At 36.2% G+C, this 23,733-nt stretch overlaps 1 protein-coding gene across 4 annotated transcripts in view; it reads right to left on the reverse strand.

Moving 5' to 3' along the window:
* Positions 1 to 2,049: 2,049 nt before the first annotated feature.
* LOC117411120 (kelch-like protein 29) overlaps positions 2,050 to 23,733 on the reverse strand; it is a 151,667-nt gene continuing 129,983 nt past the window's right edge. For all 4 annotated transcript variants that reach the window (XM_034921645.2, XM_059025710.1, XM_059025712.1 and 1 more), the window contains 6 exons: positions 21,773 to 21,971; positions 15,761 to 15,943; positions 15,055 to 15,235; positions 10,824 to 11,017; positions 3,564 to 3,708; positions 2,050 to 2,319 (listed from right to left, as the gene is read on the reverse strand). In XM_034921645.2, the coding sequence (XP_034777536.2) occupies positions 2,136 to 2,319; positions 3,564 to 3,708; positions 10,824 to 11,017; positions 15,055 to 15,235; positions 15,761 to 15,943; positions 21,773 to 21,971 (1,086 nt within the window). In that variant the 3' untranslated portion in view covers positions 2,050 to 2,135. The remainder of the gene's footprint in view (positions 2,320 to 3,563; positions 3,709 to 10,823; positions 11,018 to 15,054; positions 15,236 to 15,760; positions 15,944 to 21,772; positions 21,972 to 23,733) is intronic.

Raw genomic sequence — 23,733 nt, forward strand, 5'->3', positions numbered from 1 at the left:
ACTGTTTTAATATTAACAAGGGAGCAAAGTATTTTTAACTGTAATTGAAAAGTAGTCCATGTGAATGGGATTTATTAGAAAATTGAGGGCAGCAAACTATACTAAATTCTGACCTAGGTTTTATTATGTCTACCTGTTTTTATAGCATGCTGTCCTCCCGATGTATTCCAAAATTACCTGGTCTTGAGCTGTTACTATGAGCTGGTGTAAATGAATTAAACAGTGCATTTATACAAGAACAACTCAGACTTCAACCACAACTTAGTTTGAATCCCTAAAAAAAAAAAAACGAGAAGTTTGTGTGTTTTTTTCTGTGCCTTTTATTTTTATATATTGTTTTTACAGAGTAAAGAAAGGCATTCAAAACTTTGTCAAGACCATATGCTGGTTTGAATGGTTTCAGTATCTATCCTCAACACTGCCTGGATGTTACTGAGAGAACTGTCGAGTTCTATTGTTCTCCTTCCTAAACTGCTTCTGTGCATTCCCACACAGCTCCCCAATCAGCTCATCTCCAACACAATGTAGACTGACAGAACGGCCATGTCCTTTATGATTTACAGTGCAGTTAGACAGGAATTATATTTCTGAAATGGCTTCTCATTTCACTTCCCAAGAACAAGTTTATTGCTGAAAAATACTCTTCTAGCGTTTAACCAGCCTATAGTATGGCTCCTTTGAAATGCTGTACAGCATGCCTTGGTTATTTCCAAGTAGCGTTGTGTACAACATAGTGTGCTTTTATCTTCCTACAGTATTTTTTTTTATTACAATTTTAATTTGTAAAATTGGGGTATAAATTCTCAAAAAATATTTCTGTTGCAAATAGAAAAGTTTTTTTTTATGGTCTGTCAGACTGCGATACTACAGGAGGGTTAAAACTTGTGGCTGGTGAGTGCCTGTGCTGTGGCACTCTGGGGGGGGGGGGGGGCTGTCAGGAGAGAAAACAGACAGTCTGGAGGACATGATCAAATTCTTTGGGCTGCCGATACTACACCGTGCAGACATTTGGAGAATGTTGACAATACTGTAACCAAGGTGGTCATAGACTTCTATGCAATTAAGGGTCTCCTAAACTGGTGTACTGTACACAACAATATCTCCCACTATCTTTTTTTTACAAAGAATTGTTTCCTTATACTTTTATATACAACATTACTACTGTACATACAGTTTCAGAACTTCTTAACACCTTGACATTTTTGCATTTTATTTAGGTACAGATTCTATTTTTATCTACTTATTTTCTAAAATCATGTATATGTCATCACTGAATTTATAAAATAAACCATCTTTTCAGAAACATTTTGCATTTACAGTATACACATCCCTTTACTTACTGGCTTGGTTCAAAAATAAAACAAATGATAGCCAGAGAGTTCATTGTTTTCCATGCTCTGGCCATGGCAGGAGGTTTGGATTCCATCCCTTATACTGAGGTACATTTCCAGTCCTCCAACCCCCTACCATAGAAAGAGTTCATCACTTCAAAAACCACATGTCAACAGGGACTTATGTCACATGTAGCAGCCATCTGTTATGTACCCAGACCAGAGTGCACAGTCCCCCAAACCCAGAAAGGGGACCTCTTATCAGTATGTCCTGATTGAGTGTTCAAGGAAGTGCTTTTGACAGAATTGCACTACCACACATGGGCCTGGCTAACAAAAGTGGACAGAACTTCCCTCCTAGGTCAATACTAAAGTAAAATATGTCTCTTGTTGGGGGAAAAACAATAGCTACTGCTCAAAACTTGACCAAAAATATTAATAACCTCAATGTTTATCTGCTAGATTTTAAGATAACTGCATGAGGTTTAATTGTACAGATGCTGCTCTATATGATGAATAGATAAAATCAACAAGAAACCCATCACATCTAAATCAAACTAACAGCATAGCTTAGCAACAAGTACCACTATAACACTTTGTGGCACTTGTAGATTCAATAAGTTACACTATGTTACAGACGGGATCTCACCCCTGTTTCACCTGAACAGCAAGGATGAACGTCTACATTCAATGTAGACAAATATTCAAAAAAGAGCAATTTATTCTTTTTTTTTTTTTTTTTTTTTTTTTTTTTTTTTTTTTAAACATACAAACTGCTACAAGAGATCATTATGTGCTGTACTGTCAACCACTCTGGATGTATTTTTTAATAACTACGCAGCCATGTCTGAATAGAGGGCAAGGCATGTTTTGCAAGAGTGTCCAGACGTTCGTACAAGGGTCGAATGTTTCCATGTTCCCCAGCGCTGGGCCTTCACTGCTGACGATTCCTCCCGTGGCGTGGATCTTGCCATCTAGAACTACAGCACTAGGTGAAAAAATAAAAAAGCGACAAACAAGTTATAATAATTCATTGTCTCGCACCTCGTGAATATACCTATTTTGTTAAGTAATGCAATTTAATTTGATGGAAAGAGTTCTACTCATTGAAATATAAAGGTTTCAAGCCCTCTAAAAGATAGCTACACGCCTATTGTCCTACATATAGGTCACTTGGAATTACAATTCAGGCATATTTGGGTTAAGTGCAACTGATAAGAAAGTAAAAACTAAATAATCATGTACTGTACTTGCAAAGTTTTTTTCAGATAAGCCCTGATTTTACCCTTGTGTCCTACAGTATACTCACACAGCTTTAGTTAGAGGATCAGATTTGGCAAGATTCAATCAATTATAAACTTAGGCTTCGACAACTCTGAAACAAAGTGATGTACACAGCAATACAGAGTAGAGCAGACAAGTAAATTAGCTGCTTAGCAGAGCAGCTGCAGAGCTTAACTTCACTAAAGCCACCTAGTGAACTGGATGTTGATAAAGTAGCTCATAGCAAATCCAATTTTAAAGGAGAAGGGACTATAATGAAAGTTGTAGAGAGTATTAGAAGAAAGTTCAAATTGTTATTTTTTTCAATTACTGGTCTAGTCCTGCTAACATGCAGGTCTCAGTTAATGTAAAGGAAGATGCTCACAGCAGATGAAATAAATAAATAAATAAATACAAAGGTGTACCAATTACTTCAAAATTCAAAACATAGCTATATAATTTGCAGTTAAAAGACTTTTCTCCTGGGATATAGAGCAGGTGATTGTACATGCATATGAATGTCACACTTCACAGACAATCTAACTGATTATTTAATATTTTGAGTAGTAATTCTGGAGATTTAGGGGTAGGATGTCTGTTGCACTTAATTTCTTTTTCATATTACTGGATAAGCGCTTATCAAACTGTCACAAAACCTGGTAATTCTTATTCTTTACTATTGTGTACATACTGTTGATACATGCCAGGGCCATTAACTTTTTATCATACTGATCACTAATTATGAATTTATAGCCATGATAATGGTGGTGGGGGTTACTGACATATTTGTTGCTATACTGCATTTCTTTTACTTACAAATTCACGTAGACCACCAACCAAATATGAGCTGCTTAGTGGAAATGTCATAGACATTGCTGTCCATTTTTACATTACACTTCTGACTGTTCTTGGACTAGTCACAGTGCACCCCTGCAGATTCTAAAGCTCTCGTTCCACCTGCATTTTTACCTGCAGAACTGCCTGGAGTGGTTCATGTTGGGGCCTGCTTTGATATTTCCTTTGTCTGGATCATAGATGGTGGTGGCTCTGGCATAAGCTCCTCCAAGGATGAAGATGAATCCATTGAGGGTAACAGCGGGTGCATACTTGTTATCTGTCAAAGCAAAAAACACACTCATTTAGTTTAGTGCCATTTCCCCCCAGGATGCTGCTGTATCTTTCATCCCACTAACCAGAGCAGCAAACTAAATAAATCCCTATAGTTTGTCTACAATATCTTGTCTTTCTTGACAGTCTTTCTCAGATTACATTTCTCAGCCATGTTTTTAAATACGGAGTATCAATCAAGGCACATCGATAGAGAATTTTGGTTGGTTTTAGTTTTAGTAGTTCAGATCATAGCTTAATGCACATTCATAATTAAAAAAAAAATGCTCACAAGCATTACAAAGGATTCATAATCTGAGGTACATTTCCCCCATTGTACAGTATGAATCTATATTGCTTTTATTATTACCTCCTTTCTTGCCTATACCATGCTGCAAATCAGTAGCTCCCCAATTGTCAAAGTCAGCAGTTTACTGTTGCATGATGACAAAGAGCATCAAAGCTATGAAGTTGGCTTGATTCACAAAGCCATTCTGATTTGCAACCTGGAGAGTCAAAAAGCCACAGAAATGAACAAGATGATATTTGGCACCTAATTTAATTATATAGGCACTGCATTATAGTCAACACTCGCATATCTGACCTGATAAAACATTGACTTCAGTAACGGTTAAGAGTGTGACGCTTATCTGATTATTTCATTTTTTCCTGTTCCAACCCTTGTCCATTTTTCAGGGAACACAAAAAAGATACAATGTCAAAAATACATAGCTGAAAGGACTGTGTTTTAAAATAAAGCAGGTTTCCATTTAGTTGTACTGTAGTTGGTTTTGTTGGTATAGTATTGTAGTTTCAACAGAAGTATTTTAATTGAGAAAGATATGATTTTGAAAATATCACTCGCCAAAAGAGACGACTGTGGACACGTGGACTAATACAGTACATACTTTTAAATACAGTATGTATTGTAGCAATATGATGTAGAATTCCCCATTAACAGCAAAATTAAATCAAAATGTTACCCATGCACAGAATGGCGTAAAATGTAAAACGCAATGCAATTTAACAAGATTCAGAAAAAAAACCCAACAGTATCCAGAATTAAAACAGTATCCAAGTCAGTATTCAAAATTGAAGAAATATAATGCTGCTCGATAAGGTCCTAATGTCACAGTTCACTTGCAAATGAAAATGCACAAAAGCAACTAAACATCACAGATTTTTTTTTTCTTTTTAAATACTTCACAGTATCTAAAACTATAATGATTAACTGTTTTACACTACCGCAGATGGAATCGCTGTTCTCGTTCGCTTTGTTTTCGCTGCATTATCGTCAGGTGAAACTGGAGGAAGCGCTGTGTAACTGAACAATAAAGACAGACTGATTTGCGCATGTGAAATAATAACACAAGAGACAGAAAAAAAAGCGGGCTGTGACGGATAATCAAATAAATTGTAATATTGAGGAGATGGGCTTTGTATCAGAAAACTGGTGATGCATTCATTTGTTACATATTATTTAAAATGAATATTGATTTTATTCTTAATACAAGGATGGTAAAATGCGACCAATGTGTATCCAAGTGCTGACTGTATTAAACAGCCTAAATCTCTCCATGTTATCAAAGTTCCCTTGTTACAAAACAGGACTCAAGTCATTTCCAAATTGTAATCTAGGGTATCAAACTGTTCATTTAAATAAATGTAATATTTCTTTGATTTAAATGGAGAGACAAGTTTTTGCTAAGTTTTTTATTTGATTGTGTTACATGTTCCCATGTGTTGCTATAACTGTTTAAGTAAGGTGTGTGTATTGTTTTAATTATTATTTTTACATTTTGACCACTTTTTTAAACTTTTAAATTGCATTCCACTGCCTCCAAGATGGCTTCACATGGACCTGCATGGACCTCTCAGAACTACATTTCCCATCACCCTCCTGCAAACATATGTAACTGAGATGGATTTACCAGTGAGCAGGAGGATAGTGAGAAATGTAGTTCTGAGAAATACGTGAGAGGCCATCTTGGAGCTGTAACAGAAACAGCCAGAGAGCACTGCAATTTAAAAGTGAAAAACGTGGTCAAGATGTAAAAAAATAATAATTAAAACAATACATACACCTTACTTAAACAGTTGTAGCAACACATGGGAACATATAACACAATAAAATAAAAAGGTCCTTATATACCCTTTAAACTTGATAATTTTGTAAGCAAGAATTCAAGTTTAAATCCCTGTGACAGGATGACGTCACAGCCCAGGCTGGTGAATATCAGGAGGTAGACCCAGAGACAGAAGCTGCAACTTTGAATGCGCTAATGTGCCTTTTATTAAACAAATAAACAAAAACAAATGGTGCAAACATTAACAAAACCACACTGGTCAAAATAGGGCACAAAAGGTTCATGAATCACAAAAATCATGAAAATAAACAAACATACAGAACAGCAAGGAACACGGAACACTAACCTTCCGACCTTCCAACCGTGATCACCTTATCTATACACCTGTGGCTGGAGCCTTAATTAATCATTTAAACATGTATTCAATTGGATGGCTCCAGCGACATTCCCATGCGTGTTTTTGCAGGGAACTCCCTCCCTGCCACCCAATATTCCACACACACACACACTCACACATACCTGGAAGCCCTGCCACACTGCCTCACTCCCTTTGTTAATTAGCCATCTGCATGATAAATCAAGTTTGATTTTGATTATTCATTTTGTTTATTATCCTTTCAAAGTGCCTGGTACAGTTGTTCATTGTTTAAAAAAATCAATAAAAAAATCAATAAATCAATACATTGTCTGCCTAACTGTAGCTTATACCAGTGATAAAATAAAGGTCTGACTCATGCTTTTTATAAAGTAGGTTAGTGAGCATGTGTGCACTAGGGAATTGTACCACATACAGTATGAGTAAGGGCAGTTCTTGAGATTTCCCATAAGCCAAACTGAGACCTACAGTATTCATATAAAGCCACAGACTCACTTCCCAGAAGGCAACATTAACCCTGAATTCCTATATCAACAATTTTATTAGGTCAGCCTACCAAATTCTATTGAATGCCCAATGGAGAGTGCTTTAACCATTCAGCTCCAGGATGTATGCATGTACATCACATGAAAGAGCACTTGCAGTACCATGCCATACCTGCGCATGTCAAGGTTTGCTGTCTATTCTATGTTTTTTTTCCCCCAATCTGATTTCTTTGTATGTATGCCCTAAGACAGTGTTAGTAATGTGATATGTGTTTTGAAGTTGGGAAGGAGAGATCGAAATCATCAGGTGACTATTATCCAATTGTGTTCCGTGCAAAAATCCCCTATCTGTCTGTGAAGACATTGAGAAGAGTTGGAGATATACATAGTATTTCATTTGATTATTATTTTTTTTTGATCAGTTTTGATTATTTACCTTTATTTCATATTGTTATTTAATTGTAAAAAAAATCTGGCAGCGTACATCGATTCTGAGAACGGGAGCGATGAAGAGTTTGAGCCGTGTTCGGAAAATTACGAAAGCAGCGACAGTACTTGGAGTATATTTTACAGTGCTGTGACAAAATACTGTGAAGCCATAAATATTTGCGACCAAAATATTTGGCGAATCACACACATAAAATCTATTTTGCTCCAGAAATGTTGCTGACCTGTTGTACGAAGTATGTATTGTTAGTGGAATTTGATTTCATACCAAAAATGTTTGCATTTTTTTCATACGTGTTCATTTGTTCATAAAAATGACATATGAATGTTTTACCATTTACATAATTTATTTTTTATTTTTTATTCCTTATATGGTATATTGTGATCGTAATTTTGTACATAAATTTAGTATTTCTGTTATGTATATAAAACGTTTATTTTATAGTGTATACATTTTGCTAACTATATATATATATATATATATATATATATATATATATTGTTTTTGTTATTCATACAAAAATAAAATGTAAAAAAAACAACTTGTGTCTGTGTTGCTTTACTGAATATGACTAATCTAGAACACAGGAGCCTAAAGGGTTAATGCAAATGTTATAAATGTATTGACTTATTCCCAAATATTGTTTTATACCAGTTTCAGGGGTAAGAATACCAATTACAATAATTTCAAAATCTGGTACCTGGAATGCACATTCATTTTTGCATCTGGAGTTATTCTCAAAGTCATGAAGAAGTTCATGACACTGAGAATAATCTTACTGTCTGTATTAAAATTATTAATTCAGTAATCCAAGTCCGGTACCAAAAAATCCCATTTTAAATCAGGCGAGCCAAATTAATTGACTTTCATCCACTGGTAAATATACATCTAATCAAGACTGCAGTGGAGGTAAAGTGCTGAAACCCAATTGCAATGGAACTGATACAGTTAATTATCTCCCTTTCAAACTTCCACCTTTGGCTCTAATGGGACACACAGACACGGTGTATAATTACCAGTCAATTCTCTGTGCCGCTAGTGCAAAGTGGAGATAGGAGCTCAGCTTTCAATTGTCTTTGTGTCGTTCCCTCTGCAGAATCACTATTCCTCCCCAAGCTGGCTCTGCACATTCAGTCTGATAGAAATAATTACAGGCGGGGGAAAGTGAGGGCTTATTTTGATTATGTAACTGACAGCTTAACGGCTGGGCTCCCTCCTTCTGGGATACATACCTGTATGTATTTACACAGGCAGAACTGGAAATGCAGTCCATGTGTATTAATATTCAAACTCCCATGTGTATCGTTATTTTTTGTTTTGTTTTAAATGTGTAAAATGACGTGAACCTAGTGCACACAACACCCTATCAATAATACAGAGTAAATGGTGGCACATACTTCAGCTATGGCTAGTCAATATATTTGAAAACGAATGTGCTTGCAAATGACTATGCCCATAAAATATCAAGGCATAATTTTCAAATCAATCCACCAAGTCGGTCACAAGTTAAATACAGTACTATATGGGACTGTCAAGCTCACACACATATAATAATGTAACCCTTAAGCAAACAGGTCAATGATATTTCTAGGTGTTTGTGGATAAATACAAATGGAGAAAGAAAAACAGGAGGAAGTGAGTGCAAAAAAAATCAAGTAAAAAACGGAAGAAAGGCATAAAGCTGTGCTTTTACTGAAGGGGAAACCTCATAACATCAACAAGATTAGACACTACTTATTTATGTAACACATTAATGTGGCTTTGCAAAATATGCCCGGACTGCTTATTTCTGAATCTTATTACAACAGAAACAGATACTGCCCAAGGTGGTTTGACAGAACATGAGTAAAAGAGGGTGTCTTTTAAAACAAAAGCAGACGCATTAAAAGAGCAGGAATGTATTTGTATCAAATAGAAAGGATTATTGTTGTAATTTGAATACATAAAAGAGTACATCTTTTTGTTTACTTCTATTAAAATTGCAAATTGCTTAATTCTCATGATATTTTACATTTCAATGCACTGCCAGAATGCTTCTCTGATTGTCTTATCTGAGATCAAAATGCTGTCTATAATTACTGGTGCCAGACTTGGGCTGAACAGTTAATTCAAGGAAAAAATGCTGGGTCTTGATAGACACATGGTATGCCTTTGTTTAGATAATTTATTAGAATGTTGATTTCATTTGATTGCTATAATTTTATTGTTCATGGCATTTAATTATGTTCCAAATATCCCATTGTCATTATTTTACATAATATTGTATCATATTGATATGTAGTGTATGATAGTGGTAATTACTTGCCAGAGTACTTTTGTAAATGAGATGCGACACTCAGAGTTATCACATAGTAACTCTAACTGACAGAATACGCCCATTCTCGTACTATTTTTTAAGTATATTTTATTATTCTTTAGGTTTTTTCATTTATTTATTTTTGTCATTTTTACAATGAAATGTATCAGGACTTGGATTGAAAAAATAAAAATAAATAAATAAATAAATAAAGATTAACACATAATTTGGACATTACAATTAAATGGCCAGCCTTGATACAATGAAAACCACAACAGACAAATTAAAAGGTTGGTCATTAATAAAAAACAATATTTATATTATTATTTTTTTTTTAAATAGTATATTAACAACAAAACAGTATATAATAGAGTGATGGGACCACAAGCCTCTGTGTACGGGTTGTCTCGGCACTCATAACACATACATTGATTCACTGCCACTATTGTCGATTATTACCCACATACACAGATGTTCTTCATCCTATACAGGCTCCTAATGAGGCTGGAGGCGTGCATTGAACAGAATGATTCACATGAAACAGACTGGTGTGTATGGCCTTCTAGATTTCACTGACAACCTGTGGATGAATTTCATGTAGGCCACGCGATAATAACATTAACTTCTGTTTTATTTCTCAGCTCCATATGCAGCAACACACTAGCGTATGATTTGCACATTTAATTGCTTTGAAACGAGTTTCACGATGAAGTACCCCGCATGAATTGCAACCTGGAGGTCTCCTGACAAGCAGGATCATTATATAAGTGCATTTTAAAAGGGACAGGATTTTAACAATTGACCCTGGCTTAAAATATTTCGGATTGTGCGTCCTCTCAGAGATGGTCTCTCACAGGGATTGTTTTGTTTAACTGATCAATGTCATGCAAAGAATTAATAGCTCATGTGCTGTCAGAGAACTGCTGATAATAACGTGGGACTTTCTTTTTATATCTCAAATGTTACCTCATGTATCTTAATTTGGTTGACTTAATTAAATAAAATACCTCCCACACCAATGCAGACACAAGGGACAAGCCATACTAGGAAAGCAATAACTGTAGACATGGTATTCTATTCCCTATGGCAATGGCACCAATACATTTAGTTATCCACTTTCTGAATGTCCATTATTATAGCTAATCCAACACCTAAAGCTCTGATAGACAGCGCGGATTGGGCAACAGAGTAATGTATTTTTTGTTCTAATAGACAAATCACGTGGGAGATTCCAAGACTATTCTCTCATTAAGCTGGGCTTCTCTGTTTTCATCACAAATCGACTATTCAAATGGGGACTTCTCACACCTGAATGCAAGTCTGACACTTCACAGTAAACAGTAATGTACACATTGGCTGATTGACAGTGCCACACATTCTATAAAGGTCAAAAGACAGAAACTCAAACAGGGATTTCAAAAACAACTTACCTATCATGGGAGACTCTATGAAACTCCAGGTGTTGGTCTGAGGGACATATGACTGCAAAACTCCTGCAGGTCTTCCTGCATCGTTCACCCCACCAAACACATAGATTTTTCCTCCACACACTGTGGCAGCTGCAGCGTGCACTGGCTTAGGGAGGGGCGACACAGTCTCCCATAGGTTAGTGATGGTATCATACCTGCAATAAAGGAATTATCATATGAAACTACAACCTGAAAACAAGCAATGCCTGAATTACACATCTAGGCAGAGTACATAAAAGATGCATGAATATGTATGTGTTTTGCATTTTTTGTAAAAAAAAATAAAAAAATCTGATATTTAAATCAATTTCTCAGAAGCTATTCTGTCATCCTGCCACAGTAAAGTACAATTACATCTAGGCGAAACCCTGACTGTTGAAAATTATTCTTTTTCCACGGTTTATTAACGGTACATCTTTATGGTCAATAGCTTAATGAAATCAGATAACGATTACTGTAAAAACCAATTTAGCACTGTGCTGCATACCCAACCCCCACCTCCACCTCCACCCCAATTCTGAATTTGTAAAAAAAAGGGCTGCTGTTGAGAAAGGAGGTGCTTCACCTACCAGCTCCGTTTCAGATCTGTGATGTTTGGTTTTTTTGTTTAATTACATGAGACCTCAGTAGAGGTACTTTGAAACATCATTAATGCAATATTCACTCGGTTATGCACACCATTTAGTAAGTAATGTTAACAAACAAACAGTGTTCAAGCCAAACACATTATTGTAATTAACTACTTCACAGTAGACCTTTTGCTACTATTAAGGCTCGTAATGTAGTTTTTCCCTGATGTCATACCTTAACCCCCCCCCCCCCCCAAAATCTCACTTGCCATCACAGCAGATTACACTGTAGTTAAGTGGTTACAAAACAGGTAGGTTAACCAGATGAGCTAGTTATCTAGTTCACTTACATGGTAAGCCTGTTGAAATAATTGTAACGCAAACAGCTAGACCCGAATAGACAGAGAATGTGTATGGTTTTCAATAGAACCCTATAACACTATAAAGTTAAATGTACTCTACTCCCAACCTTCTTTGAACAAATATCTTACTTTGCAAACTAATTAGAGTTCTATAAAGTTAAAAGGGACAGCATATCACAAGCAATAGGTCATCAGCCTATTACTGTTACTGACACAGCAAAGACACAAGAGCTGTCAGGTCGAGCTTTTTTATCATTACTCACATAGCTTCTGTCTGTCCTGCTCCTCCACAACTTTGTGGCTGTCACATGTGACGACAGAGAACCACGTAAAAAATAAAACTGGTTTCAGTGGTAAGCATTTTGGGCTATGTGGGTGTTAAGAAAATTGTATTTAAATATTTAGCATACAATATATGGATAATATGTATTGGTATTAGAACCGTGCAATCCATTTTCTTTATTTATTTTTTTTGCAATGTGTCAGATTGAAGCTTAGTGAGGAAGGCACCCTGTGGATATGCTAAGAGACCAACTATAATATACGGTTTGATAATAAATGGTTTGATAATATACGGTTTGTGGTCAACTTGGTACGAGAACAGAAAGAGGTAAAGCCAGGGTGTTGCTGTTGCTATTCTGAATCTTGTCAAGAATAAAGATAATTAGATTTGCTTGACATCTTGTAATGGCTTTGCTGATGCACTTACTATTACACTGTCAGTTTAATTCAGAAGGCAACACAAAAAAAAATGCATCTGGAGGAAGAAAAAAAAAAAAAAAAAAAGAAGAAGAAAATCACAATCCACATTTGCACAGTAGGTAGCCTGGTTATATACTTCTGTAATCAAATGTAGAACACAGGATTCGCCCAGCAGGGAGTAGACTCTATAGTGTTCCAATATGTGAATTCAGATCAGGGACTCTAATAGATCTGTTACAGCTGTAAGTATGGACTATCAACCAAAAAATGGAACAGTATATCATTTCAGTTTCAAGGTAAGATTATTGGATATCTACTGATTTTCTGCACACTATTGGGCAATTGTTTTGTACTACCTAAATCGTTGATATTACTGTAATTTCTAATTGGTCAAAAAGTTCCCACACACACTTTCCTTATTCTGACAAGCACTGAGCAAATGTTTTTGAATTTGAAGATTCACGAAAAAAACAGTATGTCTGTCTTCCCGTAAACGGAAACATTTGCTTTGTGTGAATATTGTGCTCCTGCTGCACTGTAAACAGCAAGCAGTACAGTGGACCTGGAGGAAAAGTATAGCGAGAACCAAGTAATAATGAAGCGTAATGGAAGGGAGAAGCGAATGAAATGAGAAACATACTGTGTAAAATTAAAATGCTGATACTGAATTAAACACAATGCAAGACTGTATGTTACAATGAGCTAATTACCTTGATTTAAATCCTGCTGGTGTTTCCTGTAATTAACTGACAACTGCAAGCGCATCTACTCGGGCGTTCTTTAATTAAATCTAACAGTACTGGAAAAACTTTTTTTTTTTTTTTTACTGAAATGTCAATAAACAAAGAATTTGGAGCAGCTGAATGTTTCATAGTTATGAATAATAAACAGGGAAGGCTCCTGTTACACGGCCCATTACAAGTCTTTGCTGTTACAGTATTCAGTTACGCACACAACTAGTCTGTAAATCCAGCTAATATGTCTTTAGAAAATTTCAGGTTTCTCAGCTGTTCTAAAATGAAGCCCCTTGTCCCACTCCCAGTCTAGTTACAAAATAAGAGTCTCTTCAATAACTCAAAATAACAGCATGGTTATACAGAAGAGTTGCAAAATACAACCATTTTAATACATATAAAATGAAACATGGAGTGTCCACCTATCCATTCTAGTGTACAAAGGGTAACAGAATAAGCGTATGACACAATTCTTTTATTTATGTCTAGCTGTGTGTTGAATGTGTTCATCTGCAAAGGTGAATTTTAATTAGAAGCATGAAAAAAAATTAAAAAAAAATAAATAATCAATCAATTAATTAATCAATCAACTTTGATCACCAACACCATTTAGTAAATTCCACCCTGAAGGATTTTTATTCTCTCTTTTTTTTAGTTTTTTATAAATATCCTAAATAACTTGTGGCCAAGGACTGGGCCTCCAGGGAACACCAGATAAATTGGTTTTCTGAAAAGCTGTCCCTGAACATAAAAGCTGAACTGGGCTAGCAGAGCTAAGGATAATATGCCCTTGACAAATTTAAAAGTACATAACCTAAAAACCTCACAAACATTTTCCAGAAGCCACAGGCCCAATTAATTGAGGCATTCCATGCCATACTATATATCTTGGTTATTATTTAAATACTTAAAATCTATACTGTTTAGAAATACAAACTGAAAACATGCTTGTTACTGTACTACTGTGTAGTGTTTGACCTCTTCTATTTGGATTTTGTTACAATGGCTAATGAATATTGGACGAATGTCTTAAATTCAGTATTAGTTGTGCGTAAATGTAAGAGAAGTAGTGAGTAAATGAAATAACTTTTTTTTTTCTCCTGCAACTTATGTAAGGTGTCATCATAAAATATGAATAATACTCTGCTACAGCCTGCACTCCCTAAGATTTGTAAACTGGAGTTACAGATGAGTTTCCAGACAACACAAGCTGAGCCTTGAGAAAGGAACTGATTGAAAACATAATCCTGAGTGATTTCATGGTTGTAAGCATGAAACAAAGGAAGATGGATAAGAACTGCTGAAATAAGAAGCGGGGAAAAAAAAGGTTGCAAAGGGCAACCATGCCAGCAGCCATGGAAAGAGGAAGCTTTGAGGTTACAAAATAATAATAATAATAATTGGTGAATGACTAAAGCATGAAAAACATGTTCCAATACAGATCAAGAGACACTTTACATAATTAAGAAATATGTAAGCACATCACAAATTAATTATCTAACCATTTGATAGACTCCATAATAGAACCAGCACAGCTAACTAAAATCAATCATTGTGTCTCTCATCCTTGAAAACAAATACTAATTGTTCTACATGTGATCGGATGTGCGTCTGGTGAGGGCAGGACAAGACACAGACATCGGAAAAGCGTTAAATCAATAAGCAGATGAGACATAAAACTGAGCTTCTGTCTGCTATCCCCCAGCAGTTCTTAAAGCCTGGCTCCTGACAAAGCCTCTTTGGATGCAAGCATGCATGCACTAAAAGCTTCCCAAATAAAAATGGTGTAATGGATATTTCTTCTGAAGTGAACAGTTTACTGTACCTTTCAACATGATCAAGGTTTCCAGCTACACCCAGTCCCCCGATGGTGTAGAGCTTTCCATCGTACACCAGGCTGTTGTGTCGGCAGCGGGGGACTGTCATCCGAGACACAAGGTTCCAGTTATCAAGTAGCGACATGTAGCACCAGACATCCGAGACAGTGACACCAGACTCCATTCCACCTGGAGCAGAGAGAGACAGCACAGAAATAAGCAACGAAGAGAGCAGATCTTCTACAAAAAGCCTGTCATGTTTTGGGATAAATATGGATTACTCTTCTCAATACGCAGGTCAATGTTAAGGTCTTTTATAGGTGCTTCAAATGGTCTCTGAGATAGAGGTTTTGACAGTGTGAAGATAGGTCAAAGTGAAGGATTACTGCAAGTGTTTCCATAACTAAACAAATGAAGTGGTCATCTGAAATGCTTTATGTTGGGTATTATTCAAACCTGTTTACAATCCTAGCGCCTCACTTTGTTAGTGAAGGTTTCACTTTTACCATCATCTGTGTCTTTCTTTAGTTGGCAACAAGCACCTTGGTGCTCCAGACACTGGAGCACATATTAATAAAATATAAAACAAATAAAATAAAAACGTTTCACCACTCAACCACAACCACACCCCAAATGATTAATGATCCTCAAATCAATGAAGCAAAGAGGGTTGCAAGTGCATGAGTGACATAAAGACACTGTGGCCTGGTTTACCTGACAGATAGACATTGTCCCCAGCGGAGATGACACTGAAGAACTCGCGGTCATAGAAGGGCAGGCTGGCCAGCGGGTACCACTTGTTGTTCTGTGGATTGAAACATGTGACGACGGTCAGGGCTCGCTGGTTCATTCCAATTATCTGCCGGCCTCCAACCAGGACGATCACCTCTGCTACACCTGCACAAGAGCGTGGGAAGAAACCTTTAATTAACTAATTCAAGCTGACAGTAGAACTAACAAAAATATTTTAATAATGGCTGCTTTTTAGTGGTGCACATCTTTTGGGTAAGAGTTCTACCATTTTTTTTCTTTCACAAAGTAAATCATAGGTCATTGAAACAAGTCAAATGCAAATAAATATAGCTCTAGCCATACTGTCAACAGATACAGTAATACTTCCTCTAACTAAAGTAGTATTGCACCTTTTACAAACTGAAACATTTAATTTTATGCATTTTGATTAACTATTGAGAGAGAAATAATATTTCATTAAACTCATCCCAATAATCCATAAAACAATCTTGTGACTAATGCTCAGCCAGCGCGCCAGGTAAGCTGCGTACTGGGTGTTTCACGCATTGAAAAAATATGAATTATGTATGATATAAAAAAATGTAATGCTTAAAGAATATGATTAGCAGTTTTGTTGCAAACCTTGAGTTTGCATGTTTTCAAGCTTCTTGTACTTCGTTGGTTCCTGGTGTCTCAATGGTTAATTGTGAATGTACTGCATGCAGTAGCTAGAGAATGAATCATAGAAATGCCAAGACAGCTAATTGTAGCCTGCCTGGGAATTGACAAAAACATGTGACCAATGGGGGCTCCCGAGTGGCGCATCCAGTAAAGGTGCTCCACGTGGAGTGCAGGATGCGCTCTATAGTCTGGACGTCGCGAGTTCGAGTCCAGGCTATTCCACAGCCGACCGTGGACGGGAGCTCCCAGGGGGCGGCGCACAATTGGCCGAGCGTCGCCCGGGGGGAGGGAGGGTTAGGTCAGCCAGGGTGTCCTCGGCTCACCGCGCACCAGCGGCCCCTGTAGTCTGGCCTGGCGCTGCGGGCTTCCCTGTAAGCTGCCCGAGAGCTGCGTTGTCCTCCAACGCTGTAGCTCTTGGGTGGCTGCATGGTGAGTCTTCAAATAATAACGGTTGAATCTGTTCGTGTCTGGTAAATTAACGGATTCCTAGAGATTTCTCAGTACCGTCTTACTCCCCCTCAACCTAACCTACCAATTTACCTACCAATTTATCAACTGAATTTTTGGAAGGTAAATCTATATAATAAATATAGACTTATGTTGCTATAGCAAGGCAAATAAATAATAAACAACTATAACAGCCTAGTAGTAGTGGAAAGACTTGTGAATGCAGTAGAGAACTACAACTCTAGAGTAGCAACTTCCTGGACTATAATATTATGAATATTAAGCCAGGACTAAAGGGCTGCGAAAAATACATTGTTGGATTTTTTTTCAGGTGGAAAATAAGGAAAGCCATATGTATTTACAGTATTTATTGAAAGTACTTGTGATTTGAAGGTAATGTTGCAAAATATATTTTATTCACAAACTGTCTGAACTGGAGAGTAAATTTCAATGACCCAAAACCTTATCTGGAGTGCTTGCCTCAATCATCCACATTTCATTAATTCTCATTTGACCATCATGTATTGTTTTTGTCCCCAGTTGCAGCTACCAAGTAACTTTATAGCCACCATGTTTATTGCCACCTTAAACGTTTTAGTTAAAGATACCATACGGTCACAATATAACTTTTCATTAACTTGGGTCTCCAACTAGGGTTTTCACAGGACACAAAGTTAAAAAAAAAAAATTAAAAAAAAATTCTGGCAATTAAACTGGTTAAAACATCACAGAAGATGGAAACAAATAAGCATTCTGAACTCAAATCAGACATTTCTCAAATAGCCTCAGACATTTCTCAAATAGCCTCAGACATTTCTCAAATAACCTCAGACATTTCTCAAATAACCTCAGACATTTCTCAAATAGCCTCAGACATTTCTCAAATAACCTCAGACATTTCTCAAATAACCTCAGACATTTCTCAAATAGCCTCAGACATTTCTCAAATAGCCTCAGACATTTCTCAAATAACCTCAGACATTTCTCAAATAGCCTCAGACATTTCTCAAATAACCTCAGACATTTCTCAAATAGCCTCAGACATTTCTCAAATAACCTCAGACATTTCTCAAATAACCTCAGACATTTCTCAAATAGCCTCAGACATTTCTCAAATAGCCTCAGACATTTCTCAAATAGCCTCAGACATTTCTCAAATAACCTCAGACATTTCTCACGATTATGCAACCTCAGTTTGTCCCAAATATTCTAAGAGGTATTCAGATTTTTTTTTTTTTTGTTGAATTTAAATTATTCCACTTAGTATCAAAAAGCACACAGCTCTAACCAGATGATCCCTGATTATGATGCCCAGCAGGACTCTTAAATTACATTAGGACACTCCGGGACTTCAGAACAAAACATTGTATTTTGGCAGTGAAACAATAAACACAATGAATAATGTAGTCAGAGGAGCCAATGGTGTCTAAGGTTTACTTTCTAATGTGAAAGGCAGGTGATAATTATTCCAGAAAAAAACCACAACAAAATGATAATAAAAAAAAAAAAACACTTCCTCACAGGAGGACAAAAATTTAAACGACCAGTCATGTCAAAAAATGAGAAAATGCCTGAGGTACAGTAAAACATGAAAATGTTAACCTTTAATAATCCAAAATTGGACTTCATCATTATATATATATATATATATATATATATATATATATATATATATATATATATAAATCAAATATATATATATATATATATATATATATATATATATATATATATATATATATATATATATATATATATATATATTTGATTTAGATATATATATATATATTAGAGCTGGGACAAATATTTATCTTTACAAATATATTTGCACACTTTACATGTGCTCTTACAGGTTTAAATGTCCTTTGATCCCTTTACTTTTACTGTGGACCAAAATGTCAGCTCAATTTGGAAATATTGTTTTACTCTTTCAATCTTCTTTTCTCTAAAATAAACATATATGTTCCATAAAATCAGATGATTTATGCTGATTTTTTCCCCGTTGCTCGTTCTCATGTACACACAAGATAGAGAATCTGGTTCCATGGTTTCCACCCTACATATGCAATTAAGTTCAACTTTACGGTCTTAAAAAGTAGGGTAGCAGGAGTTAAACCATGTCTATTGATCAGGCAGACTTTATTGATCAGAGACTTTATGCCTACTCAGTTTCTGTATTATTATTATTATTATTATTATTATTATTATTATTTATTTATTTCTTAGCAGACGCCCTTATCCAGGGCGACTTACAATCGTAAGCAAATACATTTCAAGTGTTACAATACAAGTAATACAATATTTTGTATAGGGTGCCAAACATTCACCAAGATGAAGGCAGGGAAATGTTCTCTTATGTACTGTGTGAGCTGGGAACAGTGCTGTTGCAAGTCGCACCTTCAGCAGCCTGTTGTGTTATGTAGCAGTGCATTCTTACATCTCTCCCCAATGAGTTGACACATATCACATAATTATACTGCATGGGTGGTTAAGAGATTTTTCTGTCCTTTTTTTATCCCCTTATACCCACTGTTGGCATCAGCAAAACACCACTATCTGACAGAACCCCAAAGAGAAAAGCAGGCCGCCTCCTAGTTAAAAGCAGCATGGTATGATAGCATTCGCTATACTCCCTCTCCCAACCCCCCCTCACACACACCATCACGAGCCAGCATGACCGAGAGCAGGAAATCTCACTGCATTCCATATCATGAGATTAACTCTCCTGCTGGGAATCAAGCTCATGACACTATATTGTAAACGGTCAACACAATAAGACACAGCGCATTAGTGCGCCGAGACACTGTGCCAGCTCAGCCCTGTCACTCTGTCTCTACGGCATCGCTGATGCCTGAGTTAATCGGATTTGGATTGCACTTAACAGGGTAACTTAATGGCGCTGAAAGCATGCCAGCATTTAAGGCCTTGCCTACAGAAATGTTTTTAGGGATTGTGAACGGGCAAGTAGTGGGGTGCAGTGAATTTTGTGATTGGTACAGCAGGGATGCAGATAATCCAAGGATACATAGAAGAGATTCAGCATATAGGAAGTCCATGATCACACAGAAAGACTTGGTACTGATAACAAAGCCAAGAGATGTTAAGGAGCAAGAACAACATGGCGGCAGAGATGGTCCTGTTTGACCGGCCAGTAACTCTTATCTGGATCAGTACAACCTTATTACTTTGGATTGGATGCAATTATCCACGAGTATAGACATCGATTAGTATAGGTTTATGAATTATTCATCCCCTCCCGTGTCACATGACAGCTAGCACATGTAAAATACCATTTAGGTTAAAGCGTTTTAAAACGTTAAAATAACTGAACATATTTTCTAAGGTTGTGTCTGATTGCCCCCACTGTCACCAGGGATGTCATAGCAAGTTTTTTCTGCCTCCGTGACTGAGGACCTCAGTGTGTTGTGTTTTTATGGCTGACTTTCCCTTTTGCATTTATTTTCACTTGAAAGTGATCCACACAGCTGCTCCCCTTTGCGCAGGACGCTATATTACTGTACCTCTCTCTCGATTATCAGGTCGAAGCTAGCCTTGATGTTCATCTCTTTTGATGTGCTGTGCTTCTTTGTATTTTCTATGCCTCCAAGAGGTGTTTCCTTTAAAAAAACCGTCAAGATTCGGTTTGTAACCCCAGCACCAGTGTGTTTCTGTTCTCTGGGATGCCAGATTTGTGTTCTGCCTGGTTTCCCAAACTCTATATTGTAAAACAAAATCCTGGGCTTAAAGTTATCTGACCTGCTTCTTTTCTTTTTAATCTATATTATAGTGTACACAAAATGGTCAATTGGATCTCTAAGACCGCAATTAAAGCTGATGTGGCCGACAGCGTGCGCTGCACTAACATATTTCATAATGTTCATAGGGATATAACTGGATGGCAACATGATTTCAAAGAAAGGACTTCAGTTATATGAATTTATTTTTGTAGCAAATCTTGGACACTTGAAATTGTTAGCCATGACAAGCTGCATGTTTTTTATTTGACATGACTTATAATTTGTTACAAAGAGTATGTTTTACTATCAATTTTGAATACTGTATATTCTCAACCAGTATCATTAAGCAACAGCTTTATTAAAAAAAAAAAAAAAAAAACTTGTAATTTTTACTAGATTATGAATTAAACAGGTCTCTTTTTGGTGCACCATCTATACTATAATAATGAACTGTCAAGAAAATGAAAATAAGACACAGTTAGAATGGAAAGATTCATAAAACAGATGCTAAATTGCGTTTAAATATTTGATATAATTTAAAATATTGTATCAATATGTAATGTTTCAAATATGTAAATATGTTTCAAAATTTTTTTTTTTTTTTTTTTTAACAAGAATGGTGTCTGTTTTTACTTAAATCCAACAACTTAAAAACTAGTCAAATCTAAAAACAAAGTCTAAAGTTAAAAAAATAATAATAAAAAAGGCCAAATTTTATATATGGTTTATAATTATATATATATATATCTTTTTTTTTTTTTTGGAGGAAAAGGCTCAGACTTGACCAAGTAAGAGGAAGGTTTGAATACTGCAATGCAATTAACCTTTTACTGTACAGTAGCAACAGCCAGTGAGTATGTGTGTGCCTCTATACTTATTTATATATATATATATATATATATATATATATATATATATATATATATATATATATATATATATACACTTTTTATTTATTATTATAATTTTTTTTATATAACTAGTACATTGCCACTGAGTTTAATCCTGCTAGAAAGGTTACACCTAAAAATTGTGCTTCTGTGTGTTACTAAGTAATCTATGCGAGGCCCCGAACCTTCAGGTTCCAAGGAATTGATTGAACCCTCAGGTTCGGTGAAAGGTCTCCTACCTGCCGATAGCCGAGGTCTAGTCCTTGGTGTCTGCATCTCCTGCCGAGCGTGTGGCAGCATGTGATAGCGCTTCGCTTCGTTGACCAGGTCCCGACAGGCCTCTGAAGACTTTATCAACTCCTCGTTGTCAACAATGTTTAACAGGTAACTGGGGTGGATGAAGGGCAAACGCACCACAGCCAGCAACTCTGACGCATGCTGGAAAAGAAGAGGCAGACACGAAAGTGTTACCACAGGGGAAGCCACGACCAACCTTGTCTAAGCGATCCCTTCACTGATACGCCCCTCTGAGAAGAGTCTGTTTCAGCAAAACATATGGACAATGTGCCGACGTGCCATTTATAAATGTCAGCTTGCTCTGGAGGGTTTACTTGTACTTGTCTGTTATGTTTTGCTTCACTGCATATCTGAGATTACTGGGGGGAGAATAAAAATGTCACTTAAAAAAACAAAACCCTGGGAGCTTGACATTTTCTAACGCTACCTATTTTACTTTGCATTTGTAACGCTGTGAAAGATCAATTAGAATTAATTTCCCACGCTTTAAAAAAAAAAAAAAATGTATGGAGACTTGAGTGGACAGAGTTAAGGAAGTAGACAACCTACTTATTATTAAACCATTAAAACGGTATTGCTTGACATTTTGTTTTGAGCAAAGGCCATTTGAAACTGCAGTCCCAGGCTGCTTTGCAGGGATGTCAATAATATTATTTGCTGTGCAACCTATAAAATGTTTGTGTAATCAATAGTTACTGTAATTTAATTAATGGCCCTCTATAAGGTTAGACACCATGCTACCAATATCAGTTATTCATAATCTTTAAAACAAATGTGATTGTTGCCTCATTAAGCCCATTATCTCCAAACTTGCTTTTTACTTTACACCTAAATAATTACTTTAAAATGGAGTCCTAGGCCAATTAAATTGGCACATTTTCCACAAGTAAATGTCTAGTTGGTTTTATTCAGCCAACTGTCTAATCAAAAAAATATAGGAGGAAAATGTCTACTGCAGAAACATTCAGACCCTTTTGAGGTTTTTCTTGGCTCTTGCATATTGAACGCCCTTTTCAAAACCTGGACATCTTTTTGTTGTTGTATGACTGATTTTATGCTGCAATATAAAAATATCAGGGGTGTTTCAATTCAATGAACAATTCTAACAAGAATCGAATTTATGGTGAGAAAAATAGGTACTGTACACTATTGAGACAGAAACAAGGTATATTCCCAGGAATGAAAACACATTCCCAATTGATTTGCTTGCAGCATGTTTCTGGCTGCATTCCAGCCCGGGTCAGAGAGCAATAGGTCACTGCACTAATCTTTATTGACAGCTTGTTTTCCTAGTCATAACTCATTCCACAGTGACATTTCCCATGATTGTTACATGCAGGTAGTAAGACAGTTGGTGTTAATAGTCTTCCTATTGATCATTTCCCAAAACTAATCAATCAGAGCTTTCAATTCCAGAAAATAATAAATAAATAAATAAATAAACAAACAAACATTGAATAGCTTCAATATTGTGTTTGTGTACAATATATTCTTTTGAGATATTATTACAAAAAAAACCAATTAACCACATGCTGTTACAGTAATTGTACTGTAAATCATTCCTGTGATTGATTGTTAGGTTTACGTCTGATATAACCCCCCTAGATTAAATGATTGATAGAATTAACTAGTCTGGATCCTTTTGAGAAAAGTATCACTTTTATTTAGTAACTTGGTAAGTTATGGTAAACACAAGAACTGGTGCCGACACAAGTATGGCCACCAACACTTTTGGGGGATGCATGTTACACTTTATCAGCCAACAGAAGGTAGAGTAAAGGGAAGCAGTTGAGGTATAAGAGACCATTACAACAGCAAATGAAAGTTGCATAGCAGAGATCATTACCAACACCACTGGAAGTTTATTAAGAGAGGGGCTGCAGAAGCTTCCAGTCACATAAAA

This window comes from Acipenser ruthenus, chromosome 6 (assembly GCF_902713425.1).
Source record: "Acipenser ruthenus chromosome 6, fAciRut3.2 maternal haplotype, whole genome shotgun sequence".
In the NCBI taxonomy this organism is placed as follows: domain Eukaryota; kingdom Metazoa; phylum Chordata; class Actinopteri; order Acipenseriformes; family Acipenseridae; genus Acipenser; species Acipenser ruthenus.